Genomic DNA, 27467 nt, shown 5'->3' on the forward strand with positions numbered 1-27467 from the left:
TGTTCTTTCCTGCTGCAAGGCAGCAGCAATGCTCCCAACCCAAAACCTCAGCAGTGTGCAAGCCCTTGAAGGACAAACCCCTAGACTTATCCAACCCCTGAAATTCAGCCAGTCCACAATGAAGCCCCCCCCAGATGAACAGCGAAGAACACAACACCTGACAGACTGTACTACTGTAAGCAGGCTGTAGAAAACTGAGGAAAGCAGAGCTGGAACTGCACAACAGAACAAGTGTTCAAGGTCTAACCCTACCTGCTTTAGGCATCCAAGAAGAAAAGGAGTTTTCCTGGTGCCCTTTGAATGTCTGCTCACTCACAGACCAGAATTATCTGCTCGCTCCAGAAAGCGGTGGGGGCACAGCACTGCCTAAATCATCGAAAAGCCACCCTCCAAGCAGCCATCTGGCCAACCTGGAGCACTCTCACCCCCTTCCAGTTTCTCAGTGGTATACTACTCTTTTTCTTTTGGAATAATTTGTGGTGTTTTGGACAGAGTTCAGCACTGAAGACAGCTCAAACCATGAGAAAATGGTCTGAATGACTAGGGAGGGGAGAGCCCACAACCTCAGTAGCATTTTATTAAGGACTTTTATAATCTGCCATCTACTACCCACCTACTCTATAAATTCTGCTCCTCAACAATTTTTTTTCCTTTTAATTTTTAAGGTGGCAAAGGAAAAAAACCGCTAGCAACTGACAACACACACAAAGAAAAACCCCATGTGACTTCACATTACATTACACTTTGCATAATAACAAGCACACACAGATCATGCTTCATAAAGCCTTGCATCTAATAATTATTTCATTTTTTCATTCAGAAGGATGAATTTAGGTAACATACCTGTCACTAATCGACACCAGAAAGTCTTTAGGAGTGGAAGAGAATAATTCATGATTTGCAATGTCAAACTGCTTTACTTGCACTGGCTCACAGAGCTCAACAACAAACCTTAAAGGCAAAAAGAAGATTTTTTTTTTTAAGAAAAGACTTTTCCTTCTGCAGTTACAATCTTCAGCCCTTCACCTCATTATCACATCCTTCACTGGCTACAAGGACACTACAAAAATGCTGTACCATAAGAATCACTGGTGGTGTTTCTGAACATCTACTTTAATAATCTAGGTAGCACCTACAGCTATAAGAGCTTCATCCATCTTGTACTCAAAGGCATCAAGCCACAGAACTAAAAACGAAGGATAGGAAACATAACTTAAATCACACCTGAAGTACCAATTAATGTATGGTAAATTCTGTTCACCTGTCCTACAATTATTTGACAGCTGGGGAAAGAAACCAAAAATCTTTATTTGAATAAAGATCAAGTGCTTTATCTGCCATAAGCAATTATGCAAAACTTACACATATTAAGATAAGTATCACCTTAATATTACTTCTCAATACCAGAGCTAGATTTCTGTGGAAGACATCATAAACCATCTTGTGCTAATTCTGCCAGAGTTCCTCACACACCCATTCCAAGGAGCCAACACACCAAGGTCAAGTCAATCCCACATCAAGGGAAAAGTGCAATCACTCCTGCCACAAAACATGAACCTCAGGAACCTACCAGATTTTAGTACTGCAAGGATTGAGCATATAAAGGTCCATGTTTTCCATCAAAATAGCTGAAGTGCTCTGTAGAAAGAAAAAAATTACTATTTTAAATTGCATGGTAAATACCAACAGCATGGAGGATTTTTCCCCTCCTTCCAACAGTAAGTTTGGAATCAGGTTTGTAGACTAGTACCAAGTTTCACAACACTCTCAGCAAGACAATTATCCAGGACCCAGCATGCCATACTTTGGGGCAATCTTGGATTATTTACTGTGCTGAGCTCTTTAATATACCTCTGTTCAGTTCTTCTGTAGGAAGTAGACTCTGCTCCCATTTTCTGATTTCACTTAAAAAGATATCAAGTTCTACAGCAATCCCTCTTAAAAAAAAAAGGCACTGATCACTGTTTATATCCTGTTTTTATAAATCAAAAATCCCAATAAATCCAAACACAGAATAACAACTTCACAACCCAGTGTTCAGTTTTAAAGGGTACTTGTTGCATAACAGTACACGAAAACAATGCACACTAATAATTAATAAATGCTTACCTTTGCCTCTGGATTTGCTGCCAAAATTTTGGCACCACACTCTACAGAGGCATAGTTATTCCTGTTTTTCTGGACCTTTTTAGTGGAATGCTGCCCACCAACAGCAGAAGGGTGCATTGACTGACCTAGGAACAAGAAAATATTGCTACTATAACAAACCACACAAACAAGCAGTATTTGCACTGTCAGGGAACTTCTGCTCACTGCTTTTATATAATGAAGGCTATTAATTACGTAGTTCTAGCAGAAAAATGAAGTTCCAGGCTGCACTCCAAATTGAGACAGTGCTGCCATTCAGCTCTAGTGTGAGATGACAGTGGTCTGTATTTAGACCAAACTAATGAATCCTGAACTTACTCTTTTCTTTCTCCACTTCCATGACTTTCTTCTTCCATTCATCAAATGTTGGAATGTCTCCAGGGTCCTTTGGAGTTATTACTGATGTAGGGTCAATTTCTCCTGTCTTCCTAAAGTCTTTCTGCAAAAGAAAGAACCACCGATCGTGAATATTTTTCAGGACCAACAATAAAAACAAAGATGAACTTGAAAAAACAAAGCATGCTCTGATCAAGTCAAGGGCAGACACATCATTTGCACCCATGTTAACAACTTAGAGCCAATGTAAGCAAGACCATAAGCCAGAAAACACATGTGATGATTTTCTCTCAGAATTACAGATTATTTCACTGAAATGCTGCCAATTTTTGTGGCTAAGCTAATACATTTTAAATAAAATGTAGGCCTTCTTCTCCAACACCTGCATTTTCTTCCCAATTTTTGCTTTCCCTCTTCCTAACGAAGAAATGTTTCCCTGTAGCAAAAATCTTTGAACATCAATGCTTGTCATGACAGAATTCCACAGGTTCCCTGGAATTTCTGAAGATCTCAAAAACAGCAAAATGATTAAACATTAAAGGAACCATTTTTAAGTATCTCAGGAATAATGGTTTGGACTTGCCTGACAAAGCAAAAACCCTGTCAACTAAACTGTATATTATTCCAAGACTTCACTTCTCCTTTGTACAAACATTTCCAGCACACCATCAGATGAGTGAACATTTTTTGGTAGACATTTCAAGTGTAGAGGCTACTTTGTAAAAAATATTTGAAAGGTAGTTGCCAAGTGACAGTCCAAACATGATCCTAAACCAGCAAAAAATGGCATTGCCATGACCTTGGTCATTCTGATTTTAAAGAGTCTTATTAGAAAAACACAAGCTTTAGGAAGTACCTCACAACTAGAGCATGGAAAAAGTCATACAGTTAAGCACAGAAGGCCTGGCTAGTTACATATCCCGCTGTAACAAGGGCCAAGTGATACTTCTGGGACAGAATGAAAACACATCACATATTTTACCAGTGGGAATAACCAAACAGAGGGCGTTACTCCTGTGTGTACCAAGGGGATGCCAGCACTGCTTACCTCCCTTTTTAAGTTCTCTGAAGCATTAAGAGCAGATTTTTGCTCATCTGCCCCCTTTTCAGCTGCTGAAACTTTGGACTCAAACTCAGATTTTGTCTTCTTTCCCTTGCCATGTGAAGATGATATGTTCTCTATATGCTGGCCTGCAAGGCTGAAAGTTTAGAGTTATTAGGATCTGTAACATGGGCAGCCACATCCAACATTACACACACACACACACACAAGTATGTAGATAAGCAAGCACATGCAAATGTTTGTTGCAAAGCCAGCACAGAAAAGAACAACTCCCTTTCAAGTACGCAGAGTCACACACAACCTGCTTGGATACTCACCTCTCTGGTGGACTGACAAAAGAGGAAGGCTCACTGTGAGGGTCAGCCTCAAGTGTCCCACCAATATCACAGTCAGGTTCTGACTGCTCAGCTTCACTAGAGCTGACTACAGGGATATCAGCACGGGAATTCTCTATTGCACTGAAGGGAAACAAACAACATGCTTTTTTTAGCCTTCTGATCACACAGGGAACCCTGACAATCAACCACAAAGATACGTGAAAGTTTTAATAAAGCAACAGTCTCACAGAAACAATTAAGAAGCATGAAGCATGCTGTACCTGAGGAATTGCATTCTCAGCCATACCCATGAAAGAACAGAATTTCCTTTTCCAGTCTGTTTGTCCCAGAAAGGAACTCAAAACAGGTTTCTCATGTCTCAGAACTCTACCATCTCACTAAACACTACAAAGGATAAATCTTCCCAGCATCACTACAAACTAACAACATCTTCAGCACTACCTGGCTGCCAGCAATTTTCTTTTCCCTTTCAACAAAGGAAACGCAAGACTGAGTTCCCTCACTAAAAGCTCCTCACCTTCCCACGTCAAGAGGCAGCAGTCAGAATAGAACTTGGTTAGAACTAGAGGAGAACAGGGGGAGAAAAGTAGAGCCAGCAAGACTTCCTTTCTACTAATTTATTTCTTCTTTTTTGCTGGTGCAGTAAAAATCAGGTAACACAGCAGAGCATTATCCAAGCTGTACCAACAGCCCAAACCAGCTCATCTGCCCACCGCTTCACCTCCTCTTTCCCAGGAAAGCTGAGCACACCTCATCAGACAAATCCTGAGGCACAAACCAAACAGAAAGCCTCCCATCTGCTCTTCGGGAATAATGGAATATGTGGGGAGAAGAAGATGGACAAAATAACTTTCAAGTGATAACTTCTGACTGTCCTCTCCTCTCCAGCACAGGGGTGGCTTTCACGCTGATCCAGGCTAAAGCCAGATCTAAGAAAAAGCTTTACTCTGCCTTCTAAATTTCCACATAAGCTTGCTTTAATGGAAGCAGCAAACTAGGTTAATCCAATATCATGACAGAGCTGCCAAAACACAAACAGCATGTCAGCAACTTAAAAGGGGATCTTTTCAGTTCTCTGACTGCTACAATTATCAACAGAAGCAGCTGCAACCAACCCAGGGAGACAAATTTAGTGCCTTTCATATGATAAATTTCCTGTGGTATAAAACAAAAAAACTCATAGGTATTCTAAGACTTCTTGCTATGCAGCAAAATCTAACAAACATCATGAATACAAGACTTTATTAGCTGTCAACAGGGAGTATTTACCCTGTATGCCCCAAAATGCCTCCATCTGAGATGCACAGCATTTGGCTCTGCATGCAACTCTTCACTGAATAAATAAGGCTGACCACTACACAAAACTGAAAAGCTCCACATATTCTCCATTTCACTGGGTAGGAGACATTATGAATAATTATCAACTGAATAAAATATGGGACAAGAATGAACTGAAAAATTCCTTGCTCTCAGGGTGTACTTGACTGGCCTCAAGTAACTAATTTTGGCCAAAGGTGAGTCTAAAAGCTGTAGTGTTCCCTCTCCTTTGGGTACCTTGATTTGCCTTCATTTTTAAAATGCATTATTAAGCTCACTTTGCACAGCAGGTTCCTTACTTCCAGACAGAAAGAGCTCAGATTATTTTTCAGCAATTTTTCCTCAGATTAGACTAAGGTAGAAAAGTTACACTCAGTGCTGTTCTAAAAAAGGACTCATTGCAAAGTAAAACTTGTTTGGGATAAAATTCCTTACAAAATATTTCGACTAAGAGGTTCTGCTGAAATGAGAGAGCTGGATTTTGTTACACTGTCAGGAATCAGCATCTAAACCAGCAAAAAGGTAAAAAATGTCTGAAGATAACAAAAGCAACTGTGACTTTTTCAAGATCCTGTTTCAGTATGGAACTGGACCACAGCTGGTTTGCATATTAATCTGTTCAGTAAGAGACCACCTATGGCTACTAAGAGCTGAAGTGCAGTCTGAACTAATGTATAAATATGCTTCTCTGCCACACCAGATCTGCCCTTTCCTCCTGCAAATGGCACTGGTGCCTCAACACCACTCCCCAGCATGAACTCATCCATCTGGAGCTCCAAACCAAGTTTCTATTTTCATTCAAGTTTTTGGAGTTCACCACTCCAGTATTCTCCAGCTATGACAGCCAGACAATTTCCAACAATTACCAGACACCAAGCTGAATGTTTCAAAGAAAATAACATCCTGTCTCCTTCTAGTACCTGACCTCAACACATCACACAAACAAATCAGTGGAGTAGTCAAAAAAAGCTAAAAAAAGAACAGGCTAAAGCTACATTCCAGTTCTGTCTTATAAAACCTGCAAATTTTGGAAGGCTTCCAATTAAAGACACTGATGAAGTACCAAAATGTGTTGAAGTGTTAGCCCTGGCAGACTAGGCAAGATCAGCCAGCAAACAAACTCCCCATACCTTTTCTATGGTAAAGAAATGAAATTTGGTAAAGCAGAAAAACTGAACCCTTAAAAAACCCAAACCAAAGACAAGTCTACTTCATTTTCAATGTGTTCAATTTTTAGCTAATAAAATACTTTATCAGCATCTTTACCAGCAGTCAGAACAAGATTACTTCCATTAGCACACATCAAAAGCCCAACAGGACTTGGTGAAAATCCTCGGAAGATGTGCACATGAATTTCCAATCCATACAGTTCGCATTTAATAGCGCAACATCCCACAAGAAAAGGGAAACAAAACAAAGTACGGGACTTCAGAAAGCTGCCTGCAGCAGAGGCAGCTCTTCATTATGCTACTAAGCACTAGAACTAAAGTGCCTTCACCGCATTTACACAAGAATTTGCTGTTTTGTCGGAAGTCTCTTATTACCAGAACTTGAGACTGTGTTTGAGTCCCGAGATAAAAGTTCTGCAGAATTCTTCCTTAACTGAAAACAGAGGCCATTGCTGAAGCAGCCTCAATGCTTGTTGACACAGATGTGAAAGCACATTTGTGAAGGGCAGAAATCCTAATGGTAAAACCCCGAGGGCTTTTATAGTACAGATTATCTAAGCACGTTGGCTTTTTTTCAAAGCAGCAGCTTAGAAACTGCTCATGGCAATAGTATTGCACCTCCTGCAAGTACACAATCGTTTATCCACACACTGAGGAAATGGTGGCACACTCCATTAGCACTGACACCATAAACCAGCAAAACAACGGTGGAGGGCAATCCCATCTTATCCCTACTAAACATTTTAACAAGAGCAGAGTGAGTGATACTCTCTCAAAGACCAAAACAACAAAACGGCGAGAGCTTACTTGGGCTGTGAGACCGGAGGTATCTCTGAGGTAGGTGAACTGGAAGTGTTTTCAGTGCTTGGGACTATGCTGGAGGAAGCTTCATTTACATCTACTGAAGGTGAGCTCACAACTTCAGGCTGGCTTGTTTCACTTATTTCTGTAGTCTGTAAAAACATTCCGGGTGAATACACAATTTTCAACATCTGAGTAAGAAATGCATTTACACAGTACCAACTACTATGGATTTCTAACAGTTCAGATTTCTGTCAGAAATCCATTTTGTTTCTTTCCAGACCTAGGTGGCATTCTGTGATAGCTGCAATATTCTTCTGTAATCTGCAATAATCATGTAAAAATATCAGTTGGAGCAGGCCTGTGCAACAGCTTCCTCAGTGATGTATTCCTATAGAGACTGCCACGAGAAAAGCAGCTTGAATATTGCAGCAACCAAAGAAACAGTTCTATTCGCATGCTCCATTACAATCAAATTTACTGTTTTCATGGTGAACTACATTTTAGAGAAGGCTTTTCATTTCATCACTCCAATGGAGGTCCAAAATTATTTAAAGCCTATTCCATGCTGTAAGTGAACAAAGAGAGAAATCACTTTTCCCATTTGAGTGTTTAATAGTCTTGAGTCTCATTTATTCGAGGTCTTCAGTTTTCATAAGCACACTCAAAATAAGGCTTTGTAAATCTGAAAGAGCATCTAACCACCGAAACAGGTCAGATTAACTCCTGCAGCCAAAAGAAATACTATTGTATGAAAGTCTCCTGTCAATAGCCACATTACCATTCCAAGTCACCTCACTAAACATGAAGGAGTCAGGAAGGTTTAACAGGTTTAAATACCCAAACCATGAAATAAATAGTCTGAAGTATGTTCTATGTATGATGTCTTGCAATCTACAAAACAAAAATACGCGATCCAATAAATAATCCTAAAAGTGGGTTTGTAACATTTAACACCAAGCACTGATTTAACAGCATCAATGGCACAGAGCTGAAATACAAACCTTTTCCCATTGTAACAAAGGAAATTAAAGTGATAGAAGCCATGAACCAGAGAACCATCAAAGCTCAAATGGACTGCTATAATCACCAAATCTGATCTACATAAAAGACCTCAGAGAAAAGGCTTTTTATCTTTTATTTATAAATAGACATCCATACCTACAACATCCAATTTTAATTTATCTTGGAAAGTTTTTAGTCAGTACCTACAAATACTAAATTACTCATTATTTATGCACATGGGAAATACAAGGTCTGTTAGCTCACACATTTTCTCTTTTACTGGAAACATGAGTCTGACAGCAACCCAGTGTACAGGTGAAATGTGAGAGACGGTTACTATGAACTTTAGATAACCAAAATGAAAGACTGAAATCCAATGAGCATTTGAAGACTGAAGACAGTGAATGAAACAAAAGCCTTGCCTGGTCAGAGTTTGTCAAGTCATTGAGCAGCTCCTCCATAGAGTAACTCCGTGTACTGGAGTCTGCATGCTCAGGCTCCGGGCTGGGAGCAGCCTCTTCCCCCTGGGATATTGAAGGTAAAACATCAGTCAGACTGCAGTCACAGGCCTTCCATGCTCAGCCAGAGCAGCCACCTCTGGGACACACCAAATAACAGCACCTCTTCCACCAGCAAAACATTGACAAACTAAGCTACCTAAATCTTCAGAACCACTGCCCAGCTGTGTTTAAGATCTCATCTGCACAAAGACTACTGCAAGGGAGTTAAATCTTCCCTGAAAAAAAAACATTTTAGTGTTGTCTTCAGTTCATTTGCTAAGGAAAGTTCCTCATTCTGCTATGACTTCACATGTTGACAAACCCTACCCTATCTCCCTGCTGCCCAAGAGAAAAAGAAAATTCTAAGCTGACTTGCATCAGACTTGCATTAGAAAATACCACGTGGCACATTTCAGTTGTAGCAGTCTTATCAGCAGAACCACAGTAATTACACAAATCTGCCAGAACCGTTTAAAGCAACCTTCTCTTCTAGAAGTAGAAACTCACCACTGAGTGCAGTGAACTCACAAGATAAAAAGTATCAACACTTAAGGGGAAAATGGTTTTAAACTTACCAGTCTAAAACTAGCAAGAATTTACACTCACCCTTCCAACTTTTTAAAGTTGTGACTACAAAATATACAAGCTGGTTTTGAGCAATACTTTAAAATACAGCAAAAAAATGTGGTAGAAATTTACACCCATTTTGTTTTCTAAGGGCATCTAAAACTCAGTGGCCAAATACTGCCAGTGCCAGTGTTCAGACTCAAAATGGGCTGCTATACAACACCACATGATATTGAGAGAATTAAGGCATCCACTGAAGAGCAGGAACTACAAATGTGTGCTGACAAACCTTAAGAGACAACTGACAACGTTTTCCCCCTAATATTATTAGCTCACATCCCAGTCCCTAAGATGGAACAGCACCAATGGCTGGAAGAGACAACTGATCTAAGCAAACTGATCAAGGGCTGCAGAACAGCTCCTCTGGAGCAGGACAGCTCAAGCGGTCTAATTAGGAGTAACAGACACTTGCTTAAGATTTCTCATCCACCCTAGAGATTTTCTTTAATGAGTGAAAACAATAGTCCAACATTAGTTTTCACATCTTTGGGTTTAAGTTCAGAAATCTGCTGAACAATGCAGCCACATTAACAGAATGAAAGGGAGAATGCTGCAGGGTAGGAAATTATCCACCATCCCAGTCTCAAGGCTTACTTAGTGTTTCCAGTATTGTTGCATTAGACATTAAATTCAAGAAGAACTTTTTTTTTTTTAATGCAGCCAGAAGAATAGGACTGAGTGTTATTTGGCTGCATGAGCTGGCAAAATATAGAGCTATCCTAGTTGGTGAAATGCCTAAGAAATCTACAGTATTTAAAGGGATTTTTTATGGTCAGGCACCTGAAGTGTTGAGTAAAGTAAGTCTGAAAGGGACCACAGCTTATTTATTATGCCTTCCAGAAACACATTTTAGCCTTCTCCATTTTTATTGAACAGAAGGAATACGAAGTGACAAATACTGATTTAAACCAACTAATCGTAAATCTTCTCTTTAAGATAACAAACATCTGTACAATGTTTTTAAAACAACACAGATGGAACTGGCATAATGTGGCCTAGACCTACCCAGCCCATCACCTCTTATTGTGGAACCACACACTTCTCCTGATGCTCACGTCTAACATCTGGCCCCCAAATGAAAAAAAAAAAACCAACAAACAAAAGCAAGACAAAAACAAAACAACCCAACCAACCAAAACAAAACCCAAAAAACCCCCAACAACAACAACAAAAAAAAGGAAAATAAAAACTTGGGAAGATATCATGACACAAAGAACAAGAAGTGAGTACGTGGTGAAACATTCTATCCAAGAAGACCCTATGAAGAATCTTATTTTACCATTTATTATTGTAATTTCTTATGAGTAACATGGTTTATCCAGCATACCTTTTCCTGGACATTTTCATCCTCACTGGCCAGGGCACAAGCATCACCTGAAGCATATTGCACTGCCGATGAGAGACTGTCTTTACAAAAGACATTCCAAACAGGAAGCCTATTAAAAAAAAAAATAGAAAAGCTTTATTTAAAATGAAATTTTAGAATCCCCTCAGCATTGTCTCCCTCAGTCTTCTTCAGCTGTTCCCACGAGGCATCTAAAAAAATACATGTACGGTTCATGCATACTCATTCATAAAATGCATTTGAGGTTTCACTGGAAGAAGTTAGCAAGTGAAAACACCCCAAATTTACTAATTCCAAAAGAAAAAAAGTATCACAAAACCAGATCCTGGAGTGTCACCACATCACCACGTGAAAGCTGACACAAATTAGCTAAGTCACTGCAAGTTAGGAACAATTTGAATCAACATCCTTTGTCACAAAGCAACGGGATACTTTTAGCAATCATTATTACAAAGCAAAAACTTAAGTCACAGACTAAAAAGCATAATCTCCTTAATCCCCTGTACAGAGCCTACCTGAGAAGATTTTGTATGGTCGACATCGCTAAGCACATTTAAGAAAATTTAAGAAAATTAAAGTACATTTAAAAAAAGTCCCATGCAAAACCTCCCATGAGATTTGTTTTGTACTTTTTTTTCAACAGCTTTAGTTGTCAGTAGAAATGGGTTTATTTCTGCAGAAAAGCAGCCATTGCCTCTACAAACACTTGTACTAGAGCAGCATCTTTCCTTTCCTGTTGAACATGGTCCCTTCACAACCTAGAGAGCATCTGCACAGTGAACCATCAACCCTGGAGACCCAGAGGTTTTCATGCTGATTTCAACCAAGTCCAGCAGAACGTGAAGCAAACTGAGCTTTTATGGAGTCTTCAACAATGCTGGAACACCAGTTATCCACCACTTTAAACAGAAACATTTTCCATTCAGGAAATACAGTTTACATAACAATCAGGTGATCAGAATTACCTCCTTTGAACACACACAAACATCACCCTGCACCCTGAAAATAAAGGGCCACCTTCTCCTCAGAGGAGAGATAGGTCTATAGCACAGAAAAATCTGGATGCAGCAACCTTCTGACAACAGTTTTGAGAAATAAAACAGCCTTAACACTAATCATAACAGTAAGATTATTAGTAGGTCATTATTCACTTACACAACTGGGATCACTACTGCTTGGAATTTGAATTACCAGCTTTCTTCAAAACTTGAATATCAGCTTTATTGGGAAGTCCATGCAGTGTAGACTCCTCCACTCCACCACTAAGAAGGAACCCATGAAACAACCACAGACAAGTACTAAAATTTTAAGTTTCATGCATATATATATAAAAAAATATAATGGGGGTGTGTGTGTATATATATATATACACACACACACACACATATTCTTTAGCTCTCTCCAGAGAAGAGACAGTGCACAAGGAACCTGTGGGACCTGACAAATTATTATGGAGATGAGCAAATATGATGCTCCACCTCTGTCTCAGCCCCAAAGCACCCCAGTAATTTCTCTTCTCTTTGAGGCAGCACCTTTCCTCTGTATTAAATGAGAGCCTTCAAGTCAGGCAGAAGCAGCTGCAGCAGTTACTGGAAAATAAAGAACTGAATGTAAAGTATGAAAATAGTAATAACATATTGTAGCAGGTACAAAGTCTCACGTCTCAGTTGAGAATTAGGGATAAGCCTCTCACACATCTTCAATTCCCATCCCATCGTGCAGTTACCTGTTTGTACTGAGTTTTCCATCAAACCTCAGTCCTACCCCATGCACAGGATGCTCATTTCAGTGCATGAATGAAATGTTACCAGGCTTCTACGGCCTTACTGCCTAGCTTTCACTTTGAAAAACTAGTTGTGCAAATATTTTGAGTCACTCAATTTCTGAAAAGGGATTTCAATCATTTTATGGTGAAATTCTCATGCTCTTGACTCCAGTACCTCTGGCCTCTCCTTAGAGATATAAGGACTGCCCAGTTCTTCATAAAAACACACCAGAACCATCAAGTACTATAGAGCATCATCCCACCCCTTCATTACACAGGCACACACATTTGTTTCCTTCTGGGGGGGGCACCTCAGGTGAGCTGCACAGAACAGCAGGAACTCCTTGGGTGCAAAAAAGGAAAGATTTCAATGGCTGTGAATCAGCATTTTAAAACACAAGGTCTATCCTCACAAAAGCATGAATAACTGCTTTAGCACAAAAAGCACAGAAGGCATGTATTTCTTGCCTTAATCTATGGAGAGATTTCATGCAAGAAATCAGGCTCTATCAGGTCACAACCACAGCTTTTACAAGAATGCAGTTTGGCAGCTCAGATTTAAGCTACTCTGACACGATCTGTGTCCAATGTTTTATTTATTTTCCAAAATTCTTCTTGGTCTACTCCCCAACTCCAACATGATGCCTCAAGTCTCCCAAAAGCCCTCCAAGCTAGGGAGGGGACTGAGAACTCATTTTGTGCGTGTGCATGCACTCACAGGAAAACCTGATCCCTGCTGCAGCAGAGCACGGAGCTCACAGGATGTATCACTCAGCTACTGCCAGCAAACTCTGACAGAGCACAAATCCACGAGAGACCAGCCAGGCTGGGAGAAGTCAAATTAATACCTTACCAAGACCACCAGCAGTGGTGTTTTTCTTCTGACTTTTAACATTTTGCATATTAATTCAACAGGCTTTTTCAGGATAGAGCCCATATTCAAAATGAATTGCCAAATGGCACAGCACCTCTGTTAATCACTAAAAATAACAAAAAACAAAACAACAAAGATGAGAATCCAAGTGGTTATTTACAGACAGCAAAATTCCCCTTGAGTTTAATTGACTTGCAGTGTAGATCCCAGGGGAAGTACAGCAAGTTCTGCACATACTAATCTATCTTTCCCTTTCTTGTGACCCAGGAGTGGGATTTTAATGCTGACTCACAACCGAGCAGACCTAATGCCCAAATGAGATCAGTCACTGGAGACACTGTCCCAGGTACGAGGTAGACCTTCAAATGAAGGGATCGTTCCAAACACGTAACCCACAGCTGGTGACTTGCATGGATACAGAAGTTTTCAATAGTTCAATTTTTGTAAGCATGACTCAAACTACCACCTGCTATTAAATCTCATCAAGAACAAAGGAACTTAAGCATGACTCTTTGTCCTATCATTAATGCAGTTTAAAAGCTATTTTCTCTAACACACCACGAACTTTCCAGCTTAATGCACACAAACCCAAAAGCCAAGGCTACAAGCTCAGACAAAGCAGCAGGGGTGGGTGGGGGAATCTTTACTTTCTCAGGGCAGGCTCACAGTGTGGTTGCCCACTGAAGCAGAAACGCTGCTCACCCCTATCTGGATGGTTCACTACACCCATTGCTACACAAATTGGCCACGGTCTGCTGATGAACGTTCTGCTTTTGAAAAGGAACGCACTGAAATTCAAAAGTGCAGGTGGTTTTGAAATTGCAGTGTAGGTTTCATGTGAAAGATCATCCACTTCTGATTTGGTTGAAACACTTCAAGTAATTGTGAAGAAGGCTGCAGAAAACTATCAGAGATAGTGAAGCTATGAATAACTGCTCTGACAGGCATGAAAATCAAGTAGATAAACAAACAACTGGTAAGAAAGATTAATCATACAACTTACAGCTAAAAAAGAATCCAAAATATGAAGGTAAGAGGAGTTTTTCCACACTTTGATCAGACAGAAATAGCTTAGGCTTTCCTTTCCAAAGACTTCATACAACACTGACACAAAGCTTCAGTTCAAACATCTGTCCTCGAAATGATTAATTTCATAAATTCTCCCAAAACAAGACCTACTTCTGGACACTGGGGAGCGAAGCAGTTCAGAACAGTTTATATTTGACACCTGCAAGACAGGGGAATTTAAAGCAAAGGGAAAATGGAAGGAATTTAGCAGCGCACCATTTCCAAGGCCTCCCTCCAGGGCAACCACTGGCACATCCCAGAGGGTTGTGTTACCAACAGGTGCGGATGTGCCAGCGCCCAACAGCTAAGAGGGAGAATGAAGATGTCACTGTCCCTGCCGTGTGACAATTCTCTACTCAAAACATTCACAGATCATCTCAGAGAGGCCCGTGCAAGAAGAGGGTTTTGGGCAGGGGTGGAGCCAGCAGAGCAGGCCTGTGAGTGGGGAAGAGGCATCTGCTTGATGAAGATCACCCTCCTCTTCATTACAGAGTAACTGACTTTAAATTGATGAGCTTAAAACGAGAAAAGCTGTGAAAGGGCAAGGAAGGCAGCAAAACCCCTTTTGCTGCGAACAAGTCCTACAGGTCTGTGACTGCTTTCACCAGCTAGTTGACAAAGAGAAAAAAGGCTCTGCAGGAATGAGGAGCTCAGCAGATCCACAACCAAACTCTCCAGCCAGCACCAACCTGGCAACACAGGAAAAACAGCAAAGGCAGGGAATCCTCCTCCTCTCCCCAGCAACTTAGTGGGATCAATCTTTCCCTCCCAGCAGCTCAGCCAGGAGGACTTGTATTTAAAAGGGTCTGCAGAACAAAGTAAATATCACAGAAAATGAAGACCAGGACATTATTTCAACCAGTCACAGGAGGAAAGCCACTTGCAAGACACTGAACTGCAGCAGCACAACCTCCTCAGACACAACACTCATTTCTGCATTTGAAGTGGAAATACATCTGGATATATGAGAAGAAGAACCATTAATGTTCTTCAATACAAGTGAAAAGGAAAAAAAAAAAACCACCAACCCCCCAAAAAAACAAACCACAAAGCAAAAAAACCCAATCATTTGGAAGCCATTTATTACCACAGAAGAGTAGCAATAATTTTGAAAGTTATGATGAATCTTTAAAGGAGAAAAAAGCTGAAAACTAAAACTACAAATCTAGACTAAGCAAGGCACTGGTATCACCTCATTTCCTACCACTAACTTGATTCACATGCTTAAAAAAAACCAAACCCAAAACGTCTGAAATTGGAGCTTTTTTTGCAAATCCTCTACCAATCTGTGGCATTTTGCAATTAAGTTTTTAATAGCTTGCCCACACTTTGCAAGGAATGTGCTCCCCAAACAGTAACTTCACTTATTCAGAGGAGCCAAACACAAAGATACTTCTGACAATACTGAATTTCACAGCCGCATACAATGAGATTCCAACCGCTGGTTTAAAATAGGGCTTTCAGCTTTTGAAATACCATTAGCATGCAAAGCTTGCAAAAGGAGGTTCCAGGAGCACCAGATACTTTATCAGATTGAACTGACTGACTGCATCCCCCCTCCGGCCAGCAGGAATCTGCTCTGATCTGGAGATTGTGGATACATTCCAGTAAGTCCTGAGGGGGGAAAGAAAGTCATCTCTGAGCCGAGGTACGCTTAGATATCGAACCCAAGAAGACACAGGGAGAATACACCATTTGCTCGTGACTGTCCACTGTTGTTCCAAGTTAAACAACAGAAACCAACTTCATTCCTTACTTGCAGTGCTCCCAGGTTACCCCCATTATCTCCTGGAAAAGGCTGCTGAGGTAGCAGCAGCTTCACAGGACTCTGTGACTGTAACAGACAACAACCTAAATGCAGGTTCCAAGGTAACACTGAAATAAACACAAACCACTTCTTTCTCAAAAGGAGTATCCAGGTGCCCTATTTCAGGCACTTAAAGCTGGGCAGAAGTCACAACCCCCGAAAGGTGTCCCTCTGGAAGCACCCCAAGGAACAGGCAGTTCCTGGTGTTTCTTGGAAACAGACTTCCGCAATACTGAAGGAAGATTGCAGCTTATGAGAAGCTCCCTGCATTCTCAAACTCTAGCTATTTTCTCTGATGCAAGAGCCTGGGGAAGAGCACACAGAAAAAAAAAAACCCAACAACATAAAGCTTGATACCAACCACAAAGACTACAGGAAAACAGAACAGCCAAGCACTGTGAGCAAACTCAAGGGTTTTTAGAGTCTGTAGTAACATCAAGACTTCACTCATTGTTTAAATCCATAAGATTGTCCACACAGGCACAGCACGAGCAATCTCAGAAGGAGCAGCTGCTCTGCACCAACTCCTCGTGCTGGAAACCCACCCTCAGTGCAACACAGCTCAGCGGAGTGCCAAGGAGGGGGATGGCACTGTAAGTTTAGCAAAACGAATTTCAGCCTAGATCATTGTAAAGCTACTATCAACTGACTCCCAGACATGTGCAATGTATTTTTAATAGGCTTCTTATCTGTGAGGGATTTCAGCATTATCCTGATTGCCATTTCAAAACCCAGCCAAGCCAAGTCATTGCCATTCCCTTGTGCACCTGAGCTGATTTTTGAACTGTTGGAACCTTTTACTGATATTCCAATCCAGTTTGTCATTCACATCAACATTTTCACTCACCCAAGCTTTGGGATGAGTCTGTCTGTTATGCCAGCTCAGTATTTCTACCAAGAATTACAAAAAACGTTTTTAGATTTATGGTTCTAGGTTAACCTGCTCTTGGATAAAACTTTTCAGGCACACCCTCTCCAGGCAGAGGGCTGTAGCACCTCCAAAGTGAACCTTAAGACATGTCCTCCCCTTGAAAGAGGCACAGAACTCCCCAAAAGCTGGATTAGTAATGAAAACTGAAGAGAAGAAAACAACTACTCTGCACAAGACTCACAGTAAGAACATCAAAGTGAAAAAGAACTAATAGCAGGTTAGAGAAAGACATTTCAGAAAGAGCTCAAATTAAGTGCTCAAGGGAGGGACACTTCACTGCAACAGGCAAGATCTACACCAAGACAGCAACCTCGTGATGGGGTAGAGGCCACTTCAGTACACCATTTGCATAACAAACAAACAAACTTGAAGTTTCCAGGGCAAATCTTTTGGAAGATACTGCATGAAAAGCAGTTCACTGATTTTCAGATAATTTTAGAAGGTAAAATATTCAATAATTGTTTGAGCCAAGCGCTTGTTTTGCATAAAGACACCGGAGCCCCTGCTTGCATGTACCACCTTCAACTTGAGCAGACTGTAAGCTGGGCAGATTTGATTTTCATTTTTAGGAGTCCCAGAGTTCCAGCAGAGCTTTTGACCCAACCCTAACCACAGAGCAAAGAGACTTCCAAACAAGATACTCCATACCAAGAACATACTTTCCGTTCTGAAATCAGATGCCTGGAACAACAGTTCTGATTATATCAGTGCTCAAATAATTTCATCTCTTCCGATATAAAATGCACATGCACGGTGTTTTAGTATCAACCTTCTGAAGAGATTTAAGTACACAAGAGGAGAATCAGCAGATATAATTCTGAACCCCACTACAGCCAAGTTACTCCTATAGCCATCTCCAGACCATAAGGGCACTGTGCTGAAAAGAGGCACATCAGAACACAAACCTCTCACTCCCCAGCTCTACTGCTCACAACCTTTCTGCCATTAACAGATGAGAGCTCTACGTTTGAGCCACAAGTCAATAACGAGGCAAACAAACGTTCAGTCAGCAAAAGCTCCACTGGTGTGATCCCTAACGTGACGTGCACAGCTCCCACCTGTGCAGCCCCAGCACACAATGAACCCGGTGGTGTTATCGCAGTGCCAGCTCAGCACCGCGCTTCTCAGAGCTCCTCGTGTTACAGCTTTCAACAAGCACACCTTCCAAACCAGACAGGACTGAAAACGCAAACCCAAACTAGAAATATCTTCTCTCATTAAAATCCACATGAATCTACACATTAATAAAAACCAGTATCCCTTCCCACTGTACTTGGAAACCCAGGCTTCATTCCTGGCCGTGCCACTGACCCAAATCCGACCTTTACAATTCCAGGGTACACTCCCATGGTGGATTTCAATCAGAGCTTCTGGGCCAGGGGTTTGCCATCAAAACCAGCACATCTTGCTGCTAAATGCCTTGACACAAGGCATTTCCTGATGAGGAATACTCCTAGAGTAACAACTGAAGGATCCTGAAGGGCACATGCACTGAGCCCCATCCTCCTTTTACTCACAGCTGTAAACCCAAGTAGAGAGTTAATAAAAACTAAGTAGGTCAGGATATGGCAATGAACTTTCTGGGATAGAAAGACAAATTACTGGATGCATGATTTCTTTATTAAACTCCCAATTAACGCTTTGGAAGTGCAGCTTACGACAGGCAAAAGCTGATGTCAGAATAATTTATACAGGCTACTCTTCAAGCAGCTGTCACAGCTGGTCTCACTTCAGATAGCCCTGATATCCTACAAGCTTCTAAACCTACTCCACTTACTCAGCTGTGGATTTTGGCAAACTACAAAGCACTACAAGTTTTAAACGTATTTTTAATATTATGATCCTCCACACAAAGGGACCAACTGGAGCATTAAGAAGATCTCTGAATTCAGGACAACAGCAGTCATTTGTCACGCACAGTGGAAGCTCCAAACTGCACAGAAGCCTATTATTTTTGGAGCACTACATTCCTGAGCCATACCTCCATCTGAAGTATTTCCCTACAGCCATGCAGCCATCCCTCTCTTTTGAAACTTGGAACAATCTCCTTGGCTCAGATCTGTCAGAGCTGCGGCTAGTCCAACTTCAGAAAGCCTCAAGTATTGATAACTGACCCAAAGGGCATCACATCCCCTTTATTGAAAAGGCACTGGCTAACAAATCCCTACTTGAGCTTCTGCATTTTTGTGCATCTCCTAAAACACAGGCACATTTTTAATGCCCAGGATGACAGTTTCCAGTTCAAGTGTCAAATCAATTATTTTTGCCCCACTTGATTTTTCCTAATCAGTACTTCCCCTTTGAACCAACTTTCTTAGGTGAGCTTGAAAATGTGTGATGAGTGATTTTAAAAGTTCCTATTTTAAGCTTAGTTTCAAAGAAAGAAGTAAAGCCCAGGTGAGGGAAAAAAAAAAAAAAAAAAAAAAAGGCAAGAAGTCCAACCAGCCCCAAGTGTTCTTTCAGCAGTTGTTCTGTGTCATGTGTTTTCTCCTGACTTTTGGGGTTCCATTTGACCATCTGTTGACCACCAGCTTCACTGGTAGGGAAAAATCTCTCTCCGACTAGCACAAAGCCCTTTGAAAATTACATCTCAAAACAGCTAAATTTAAAGAGCCAACATTTATAACACAAATCCTTCCATTTGCTATTTGAAGTGTCTTAACCACTGAAGTGAACAAAGGGGCTGATTTTCTTTATTGCAAAAGGTTAAATAAATCACAGCTTATCAACTTCTATAGTCCACCACCAATGCGTGAACCAACAGACTTCAACTGAACTCTGACGTGGCTGCTGAAATTAAACCAGGTCCCAACGCCATCCTGCAGACAGGATTTCAAACTCTAATCTGAATTCCTATTTGGACAGCAGACTAGGAGACTGGAGATACATCCCTCAACACTGAAATGAATCCACTGGTTCCACCAAAAGCAGCCAGTGAGCAGGGTGAACATACAATGTGAACCTTTCTTTTTTTAATTCTAAAAGGTTTGGGGTACGCCAATGCAATCCTCTGAGATCAGTTAAGACACTGCTTGAAAGAGCAATTCCTTTTGAAGAGTAAGAAAAAGAGCAGCTCTGTTTTGCTCCAAACCACACCAAAGAAGAACACAGAAGTTGTCAGAGGTTTACAGAACAAATACATTATTCCAACAAGATAGCAGACATGATATTCCTTTGTTAACATGGAATTATCTTGAAAAAAAAAAAACAACCACCCAAACAACCTGAATGTTTTCACAAAATCATGTCCTGGTGAAACAGCAGACTAAGAACACAGCAACAAAAACTCAACCTGACCACCCATTGATCATTAAGCTAAAAACCCCTTCCACTAACAAATTACCCGGAGGCAGGAACAGATTATCAGCCCCCAAGGCACTCTAACCAAGAAACAAAAACGGTTTTCCTAATAGGACTCCTAGCTATACAACCAAAACCTGCTGCCAGAACAAACTTCTGTGTCCAGGGAGTAAAAGCAAAGCTATCTGGAGACAGCTCATGAGGCTTACAGCTCACCTGATCAAACCCACATGGCCAGGAGGGTTTTGTTTGAAATTTTGCTAAATGTAAACACAGCAACTGAGTTTTCAAGCACTTTTTAGGTTAGCTTTTTGTCTCCAAACCCCAAAAACGTGACGACACAAACCAAAGCTGCTTCAGGACTGTCCAAACACAGTAACACAAGTGTCAACACCAGATTTGCAACTGATTGTGTAAAACGGAGATGCCTGGGCTCCCACTCTTCACCCAACTATGAGACAAGCCAGAACTTCAGGATGATTTCTGTTTTTAAGCAGACTATCTGAACAATCCACAGGAACTGTACTGTAGTAATACACCGGAGTGTGGCCATTTCATCTGCAATATTTGCAGTTTGCTGTTCAAGCTGGCTATCAGTTCTCAAATAGTGACTCACCAAGTTCAAAGAGGGCCAAAGTTTAAGAAGATTGGAACTTACCATACAGAAATACATTCTACTAATATTTGTGTTCTGGTAAATGTCATCTCTTAAAGGAAGTTTGAAAAGAAGGTAAACAGGGGATGCTGGAACAAAGTACAGTTGAGGTAATCACTACAAAAAACACTATCAAAGGCATAATCAATGCAAAAATAAGAGGGTTCATTTGGTTTAGCTTAACATTACTCCTGACAGACTCAGAATAAGGATTTCAAGAATAAAGCACCGTGATCTTTCATAGAATAGTGCAAGAGCTCAGCCTGAAACTGGAAATGCAAGGTTGCCTCCGGTAAAAGCACAGAGAGACAACAACACACACGTAACTTTGAACCTCGGTGTGCGGCTACAGCCCTCACCTGAAACGCCGGGTGACTACTGCCGCTCCTGGCAGCGGGAATCGCCCTCCCGAAAGCAGACACCTTCCCCAGGGGAACACCGCCCGAGAACACATCCCGGGCTGCCCAAAAGGAAGCGCCTTACCTTCCTAGGCTGCGCAGGGAGGCCGCGGGGTTTCTCTGGCTGGAAGCATTCAAAACCCACTTGGACGCGCTCCTGTGCCACCTGACCCAGGTCACCCTGCCTGGGCTGGGGAGCTGGACGGGATCATCCCCACAGCTCCCCTCCAACCACACTGGTTCAGCGACTGCCCCGGGCCCCATCCCCAGCTCCCGACCCCCGGCTCTCCGCATCCCGCCCAGGGAGCGCTCCCCACCGCGGCAGCGGGCGCGGCCCGGGGTGCCCGGCGGCGGGGCTGAGAGGCCGGCACTCACCAGAGCAAAGCGCAGAGCAGGAGGCAGGAGCCCAGCGCCAGGGGCCGGCGGGGCGGCTCCCTCATCGTCTCCCCCGTCTGGCTGGAGCGGCCGGGGCGAGGCGGCGCATCCTCCTGCGGGCGGCGGCAGCGGCGGCGCCGGGACGCGCGGCGGGAGGCGCTCAGGGGGATCGGCCGTTGTTGCGCACGGCCCCTCCCCGCGCGCGCGCGCGGCCGTTACTGCCCGCCGGGCCGGGCCCCCCGCCCCGCCCCTTTCACCGCCTCACGCGCTGAGCTGGAAGGATGCGCGTCACCCGCTCCGGGCCGCCAGCCAATGGTCTGAGCGCTCCGCCGGCCGGCCCCGCCTCCCGGCCCCGCCGATTGGGCAGCGGGTTCGCCTCTCCCCGCCCCTCCAAGGACCCCGCTCCGTGAGGCGTCTGCGGCAAACAAGCCGTTAAAGGGAAATCGCCATAGTGATAAGCGATGGCGGGCGGCCAAACCACCGGCCGCGAGGCGCCTGAGGAGCGTCGCTGCCTTCGTTTCCAGGCGCTTTTCAAGCACCGGAGCTCCCAAGTGACAGCTCTTAATTATTTTTTTTTTATTTTGATCAGGCTTCTCTGTAGGCTGCCGAACGCTGAGGCCCGCAGAGGGAAAGCCGCGCCGGGGCTGCCGGGAGTTGTAGTTCCAGGCCGGACGGGGCCGAAGAGCGGGTCTCCGGCCGCCATTTTGCGGGGTCCGTGAGGGGCAGCGGGGCCCGGCTTCACCCCGTGCTCGTGGGCGCGCCCGAGATATGTCAGCGCACATTTATATCCATTGTGGGAGCGGGGGCCGAGCAGGGAGTGCTCCTGGGAGACGCTCAGGGAATACAGGCCAGGTAGCTCTGGAACAGAAGAGAGGAGCCTCCCTTGGCGCTGGACACACTAGCTGTTACCAAAACACGAGGCGTTTTCTGGATAACCCGGCCCAAACCTGTCCATCTGCAGCGTTAGTCTTCACACTGAGACAGGAAAACCCTCCTTGCGGCTCACTCCTGCCAAAAACACCCCTCAGGATCTGGGATCCCGGTGACGGGAAGCCCGGGGGGAGCGAGGGCCAGCAGCAAGGCCTGGCCCGGGGAGCCCTGCAAGGTGCAGGTGGGTGAGTCAGGAGTGTGCCACGCTGGAAACGTGCTCATGTCAGGACTCTGAACGAGGAAGGACAGCTCAGCCCGCAGGGAGGCTGTGAATCACGGCAATCCCAGCAGCAGCAGCAGGGCACAGCTGCTGTTTTTCCCAGAGCGGCTCCAGCCTCATGACCCGGCCTTTACAGGGATAGCATGACTGGAGTCAGCCAGCAGTGGAAGCCTCTAGAAAGTCTTTGCGTCTGTTCTCTCCCTGATTTTTCACCCTGTAACTTCGTGCCTTTGTGAAATCCCCAGCGGGGTGGGAGCAGAGCACGTCTCACTGCTGTCTGGACCAGGTCCTGGAGCACCTCTCCCCCTCCAGGCTGGGGGTGCCTCGGGGCATTTGCCCTTCCCAACAACACAGCTTTGGCCACAAAGTACGTGTCGTGTCGGGGATGGCCAAGACTGGAGCATCCATCCGTGAAGCACTGGAAATTCAAACAACTGCTGATGTGGCTGCTGGAAGAGCTGGTAAACATTCATTAACCCCTTGCTGAGTACTGCCAGCCAGAGCTCTTGGCCTCAGCGCTGCCACCGTGTATGGCTGGGCCTGTCTCCGTTTTCAGCCTCTGTTGTGCTCCCGGGACAAGAATTCCTGACTGGAGAAGGCTCTGAAGCCACACTGGCTCAGCCCATGGGGCTGCTCCCCCCGGCACAGCTCCCACACTCTGTGATCCCCTTAGCAGCTGGGGAGTAAGCACAGCTTACACCAAACACAGCCAAATCATTTCATCATTTCAGGGAAAGCTTTAAAGTGCTGGGATCCTGGAGAAAAAGGCCCTTTGAGTCAGTCGCCACCAGGTATGAGCATCCCCCAAAAGAGCCTGGATCAGCCAGACAGGGTCTTATGTCCCCACCTCTGCCATACCCACATACCAGTGCTTGCTAGGCTTGTTTCTCAACCACCGATGAGCAATATAAGAGTCAAAAAAATGTCAGATTACCCAATCTCCCAACTAGAGCCTCAAATTAACCCAAAACCCAATGGCTCCTGGGGTTACCAGGGAGCAGCTATTTGTATGGGATTCTCAAAAAGTGCTGCATGTTTGTAGCAGGGTTTTGGTTTTTTGTGGGTTTGGGGTTTTTTTGTTGTTGTTTGGTTTTTTGCTTGCTCTTGGTCAAATTTCTCATGGAAAACCCCAGGATGAGGCAAACTCGTGCAGTTCCCGTGAAGCCCTGGGGCTGAATTTGAGCTTACCCTGCATCCCCTGGGCAGGTTACATCACTCTGCTGACCAGGAATAAAACCTGGTTTGTGGTGCTTGGCACCACAGGTAGGGAAAGCTTCTAAGCAGCAGGAAGGAGAAGGTGGTGCTGTTTTACCTGCACAGCGATGGGGCAATGCTTGTCCATTGCACTCCAACAGGCCTGGCTGTAGAGTATTCCCCAGAGATTCGGGCATTTTGGACTGACTTCTGGAGAGACACCTGATCCTGGGGTACACCCTGGGCCTTTGCCTTTCAGCACTTTGCAGCATTTGTTTGCTGCACTGGCAAAGCCTTCTCTCCCATTCGTCCCTATCTGCTCTTTACAAAGGCTTCTTGTTTTCCTAAGTGTTGCCTTTTTTTTTTTTTTTTTTCTTTTCCCCCACGTGTGGTTTAATTCACACAAACTCCTTCCTCTTCTGACTATTGATCTTGGCTCCTTACTGGTTAAAATAAAGTAAATCTTTCATAAGCAGGTTCTGACAACGCAACTTTTGTTCCTTCCAGACACAATTTCCTCTTTAATTTCCTGACTGTTTCTTACTTGGTAAAGGAAAAGCTGTAAATTGCAAGATTGCTTCAGAGACCTTCCTCTGACTTCAGATGAACCGTTAACCACTTGCAGGAGAGAATCCAGCAAACCAGCACAAAACTTGTAAATAAAAAACTCAATTTCTTTTACAACTTCTGTGATTCGCACCGAAAGGAAAGCTGTGCAAAAAAATACAGGTTGGGATAATTTTCCTTGGAAAAATCAAACAGGAGCAACTCCATCTCCAGCTGAGCAGGTCACTGCTCTTTCATCACTCAGCGAACTGCCTGTGACACATGGGCTGTGCCTCTGTGGTTCCAAATGTGGCCACCCCCCTGCACGGGCTCTGATTCCCACTCCCACGCTCCTTTAAATCCCGGGAGATGCCGAGAGGTTCCCGTGCTCACAGTGACCGGCTGATCAATGGCACATTCCTGCAGGCGGGCTCACCTGAGCCTCTGTGCGCGGAGCGCGCTCAGGGTAATTAACGTGGTTAGGGTTAATTAACGTGGGCCGGCGCCGGGCGGCTCTTGGCGAGCGGGGACACGGTGACACCCGGCTGGGGCTGTGCGACCTGGTGCAGGAGAGCCACTGCTCAGATCTCCAGCCAGCAGCCCCAGCCCTGCCCGAAAGAGCCCCGAGCTCCGGCACAGGTGGCACAGTGCCACGGCTCCCAAAAGCACGATGGAGCCAGGACCAGATTTTGCAGGGCACAGCCAGGTCCAGATCTCTTCCACCTGGCTCTGAGCCCCCTCTTTAGTGCCTCAAAACCTGAAAGTAAAAACTTTAGGTAAGATGAAGAAAATTAATTGATGTGGGAATGTCTCTTTGGAAAACATTTGTATTTCGGTTTCTCATTTCATGTGGCTAAATTTTAACTTTGCCTAGAAATAGGAGATAAAATGATTGCTTCAGTGGGGATGCCCAGGCAGGGTACAGCAGGAAGCTGCAGCATCTCCTGGCCCTCTTGCAGAACCACAGAGCCTCTGCATGACAGCAAACACTCTTTCCTACAGCCAATGCTTGGGAATGGATGGAAAACAGCTTCCTGGGGAAGGGATCCACCTTATCCTAGCCTGGCTGGCAAGTATTCCAGGCACAACTTCAGCAGCACCTTGGCAACGCCCTGAGACTGGTGCAGAGCCCTGGTGCTGAAGACAAACATGGTCAGCCCCTGGGGAGTTTCTCTTGCCATGTGATGGGGCTGATGGAATGGGGGAAAGTCCAAAGGCTGCTGACAGCTGAGACACAGAGAATCCAAATTAATTCTTGTTCTGGTGATGGAAATGTGTTGTGGCACTGGGGGCTTCCAGTGGGGTGCCTTAGTGCCACTGGTGCTTCCCAGCAGCTGCTGTCTGCGCCCCCCTGGGAAAAGAAAAATCAAATTTCACCGCAGAAACCGAGAAACGGCAAAACTTCACTATGAGAGTGTAAAGCTTTTTTTAGCCTTTATTTCTGGGAGGACAGTGTGGGCTGAAGCTTCCCCTTCCCCCTTCACGCTCTCCCTGGGGTGAGAGGAAGGGCTGGGAAAGCACCTGGTGCAGCCCGGGGCTAGTTTCCTGTATGGCCCTGGGCAAATCAAGGCCACAGCGAGGGATGTCACAGGCCCTGTGTCCAGCAGGCCCTGTGTCCAGCAGGCCAGTGCATTGTGGCTTTCTCAGCACAAACCCAAAGCTGAGACTCTGGAGGGGTCAGAGCCTGGGGCAGCAGTGCCAGGGCCATGGCAGGGTGGCACAGCCCACACAGGAGCATCAGCACCTCCGCTAGATCCCAGTGGTGGGGATGAGGGACACAAAGGGCTGACCAGGCACACATAGGGAACGCCACAGGCTCAGCCGCTTCCCTTCCCCTTTCTGCCTAAAAATAAACTAAATTCCCACCTGGCTCCATCCCCTCCCTGCCAGATATTTAAAAATAGGGAGAGGGGTAGGGGGTGGCTGGCAGCAGGACTGTCACTCCTCAGGGACTCACATGCTCCAAGGGAACAGGCACGTCCCGCAGCACCCGCTCCCTGCAGCCTGGGGCAGGACGAGCTGGTGTTGTGGGGAGCACTGCACATGTAAAACACTCCTCAGCCCCGGCATCGCTGCTCTTACCCAGCACTGGGCTCCTGCTTGGGGCTCCAGGTAGATGCTCAAGGGAAGAGGTCCGGGAGGGCCCCTGGTGTGAATATCTCCTGCGAAATTGCCATGCTGTGTTTGAATAAAAACTTCTTTACTCCTTTACTAAGCAAATGGGAAGGTGAGCACAGAGGAGCATCCTTTCACCACACACCAGGCTGAAGCAGGGAGTTGCAATCTCCAGGCAGCAGCTGACAGAACAAGTGGACACAGTCTTAAGCTGCACCAAGGAAAATTTAGGCTGGATATTCGGGAAAAGTTTTTTACAGAAAGAGTGATAAAATACTAGAGTGGCCTGCCTGGGAGACGGTGGATGTGTTTAAAAAAGACTGGATGTGGCACTCAGTGCTGTGGTTTAGTTGAGGTGTTGGGGAATGGGTTGGACTCAATGATCTTGAAGGTCTCTTCCAACCCTGTGATTCTGTGATTCTGTGATTTGAGCTGTGCACACCAAATTTTTCCCATTACACTTCCTAGAAAAACCAACAGTGTTTGCATACACAGTTTCATCCAATATCTCCCTCCCCATGTATAGAACAAAAATATCTCCATGGCAGACACTAAAAACCTCGTTAGAAACTCTGGGTCCCCTCACACTTCTCACTCTGTATCCAAGAGCTGCAAGGGGACGGAAGTGGCTGCTGTTGGA

General features: G+C 44.3%; 1 protein-coding gene across 4 annotated transcripts in view; it reads right to left on the reverse strand.

Annotated features, from left to right (window-relative positions):
• The window catches only part of SUCO (SUN domain containing ossification factor), a 37972-nt gene extending 16017 nt beyond the window's left edge, over positions 1 to 21955 (reverse strand). For 3 of the 4 annotated variants that reach the window (XM_040073077.1, XM_040073076.1, XM_040073075.1), the window contains exons 1-10: positions 21823 to 21955; positions 10632 to 10740; positions 8600 to 8701; positions 7179 to 7324; positions 3865 to 4005; positions 3533 to 3683; positions 2467 to 2587; positions 2110 to 2234; positions 1571 to 1638; positions 844 to 951 (exon numbers count right to left, since the gene is read on the reverse strand). In XM_040073077.1, the coding sequence (XP_039929011.1) occupies positions 844 to 951; positions 1571 to 1638; positions 2110 to 2234; positions 2467 to 2587; positions 3533 to 3683; positions 3865 to 4005; positions 7179 to 7324; positions 8600 to 8701; positions 10632 to 10740; positions 21823 to 21887 (1136 nt within the window). In that variant the 5' untranslated portion in view covers positions 21888 to 21955. The remainder of the gene's footprint in view (positions 1 to 843; positions 952 to 1570; positions 1639 to 2109; positions 2235 to 2466; positions 2588 to 3532; positions 3684 to 3864; positions 4006 to 7178; positions 7325 to 8599; positions 8702 to 10631; positions 10741 to 21822) is intronic. The other variant, XM_040073078.1, reaches the window with a different exon arrangement.
• Between the last annotated feature and the right edge of the window lie 5512 nt (positions 21956 to 27467).

The sequence above is a fragment of the Hirundo rustica genome, chromosome 9 (assembly GCF_015227805.2).
Source record: "Hirundo rustica isolate bHirRus1 chromosome 9, bHirRus1.pri.v3, whole genome shotgun sequence".
NCBI lineage: Eukaryota > Metazoa > Chordata > Aves > Passeriformes > Hirundinidae > Hirundo > Hirundo rustica.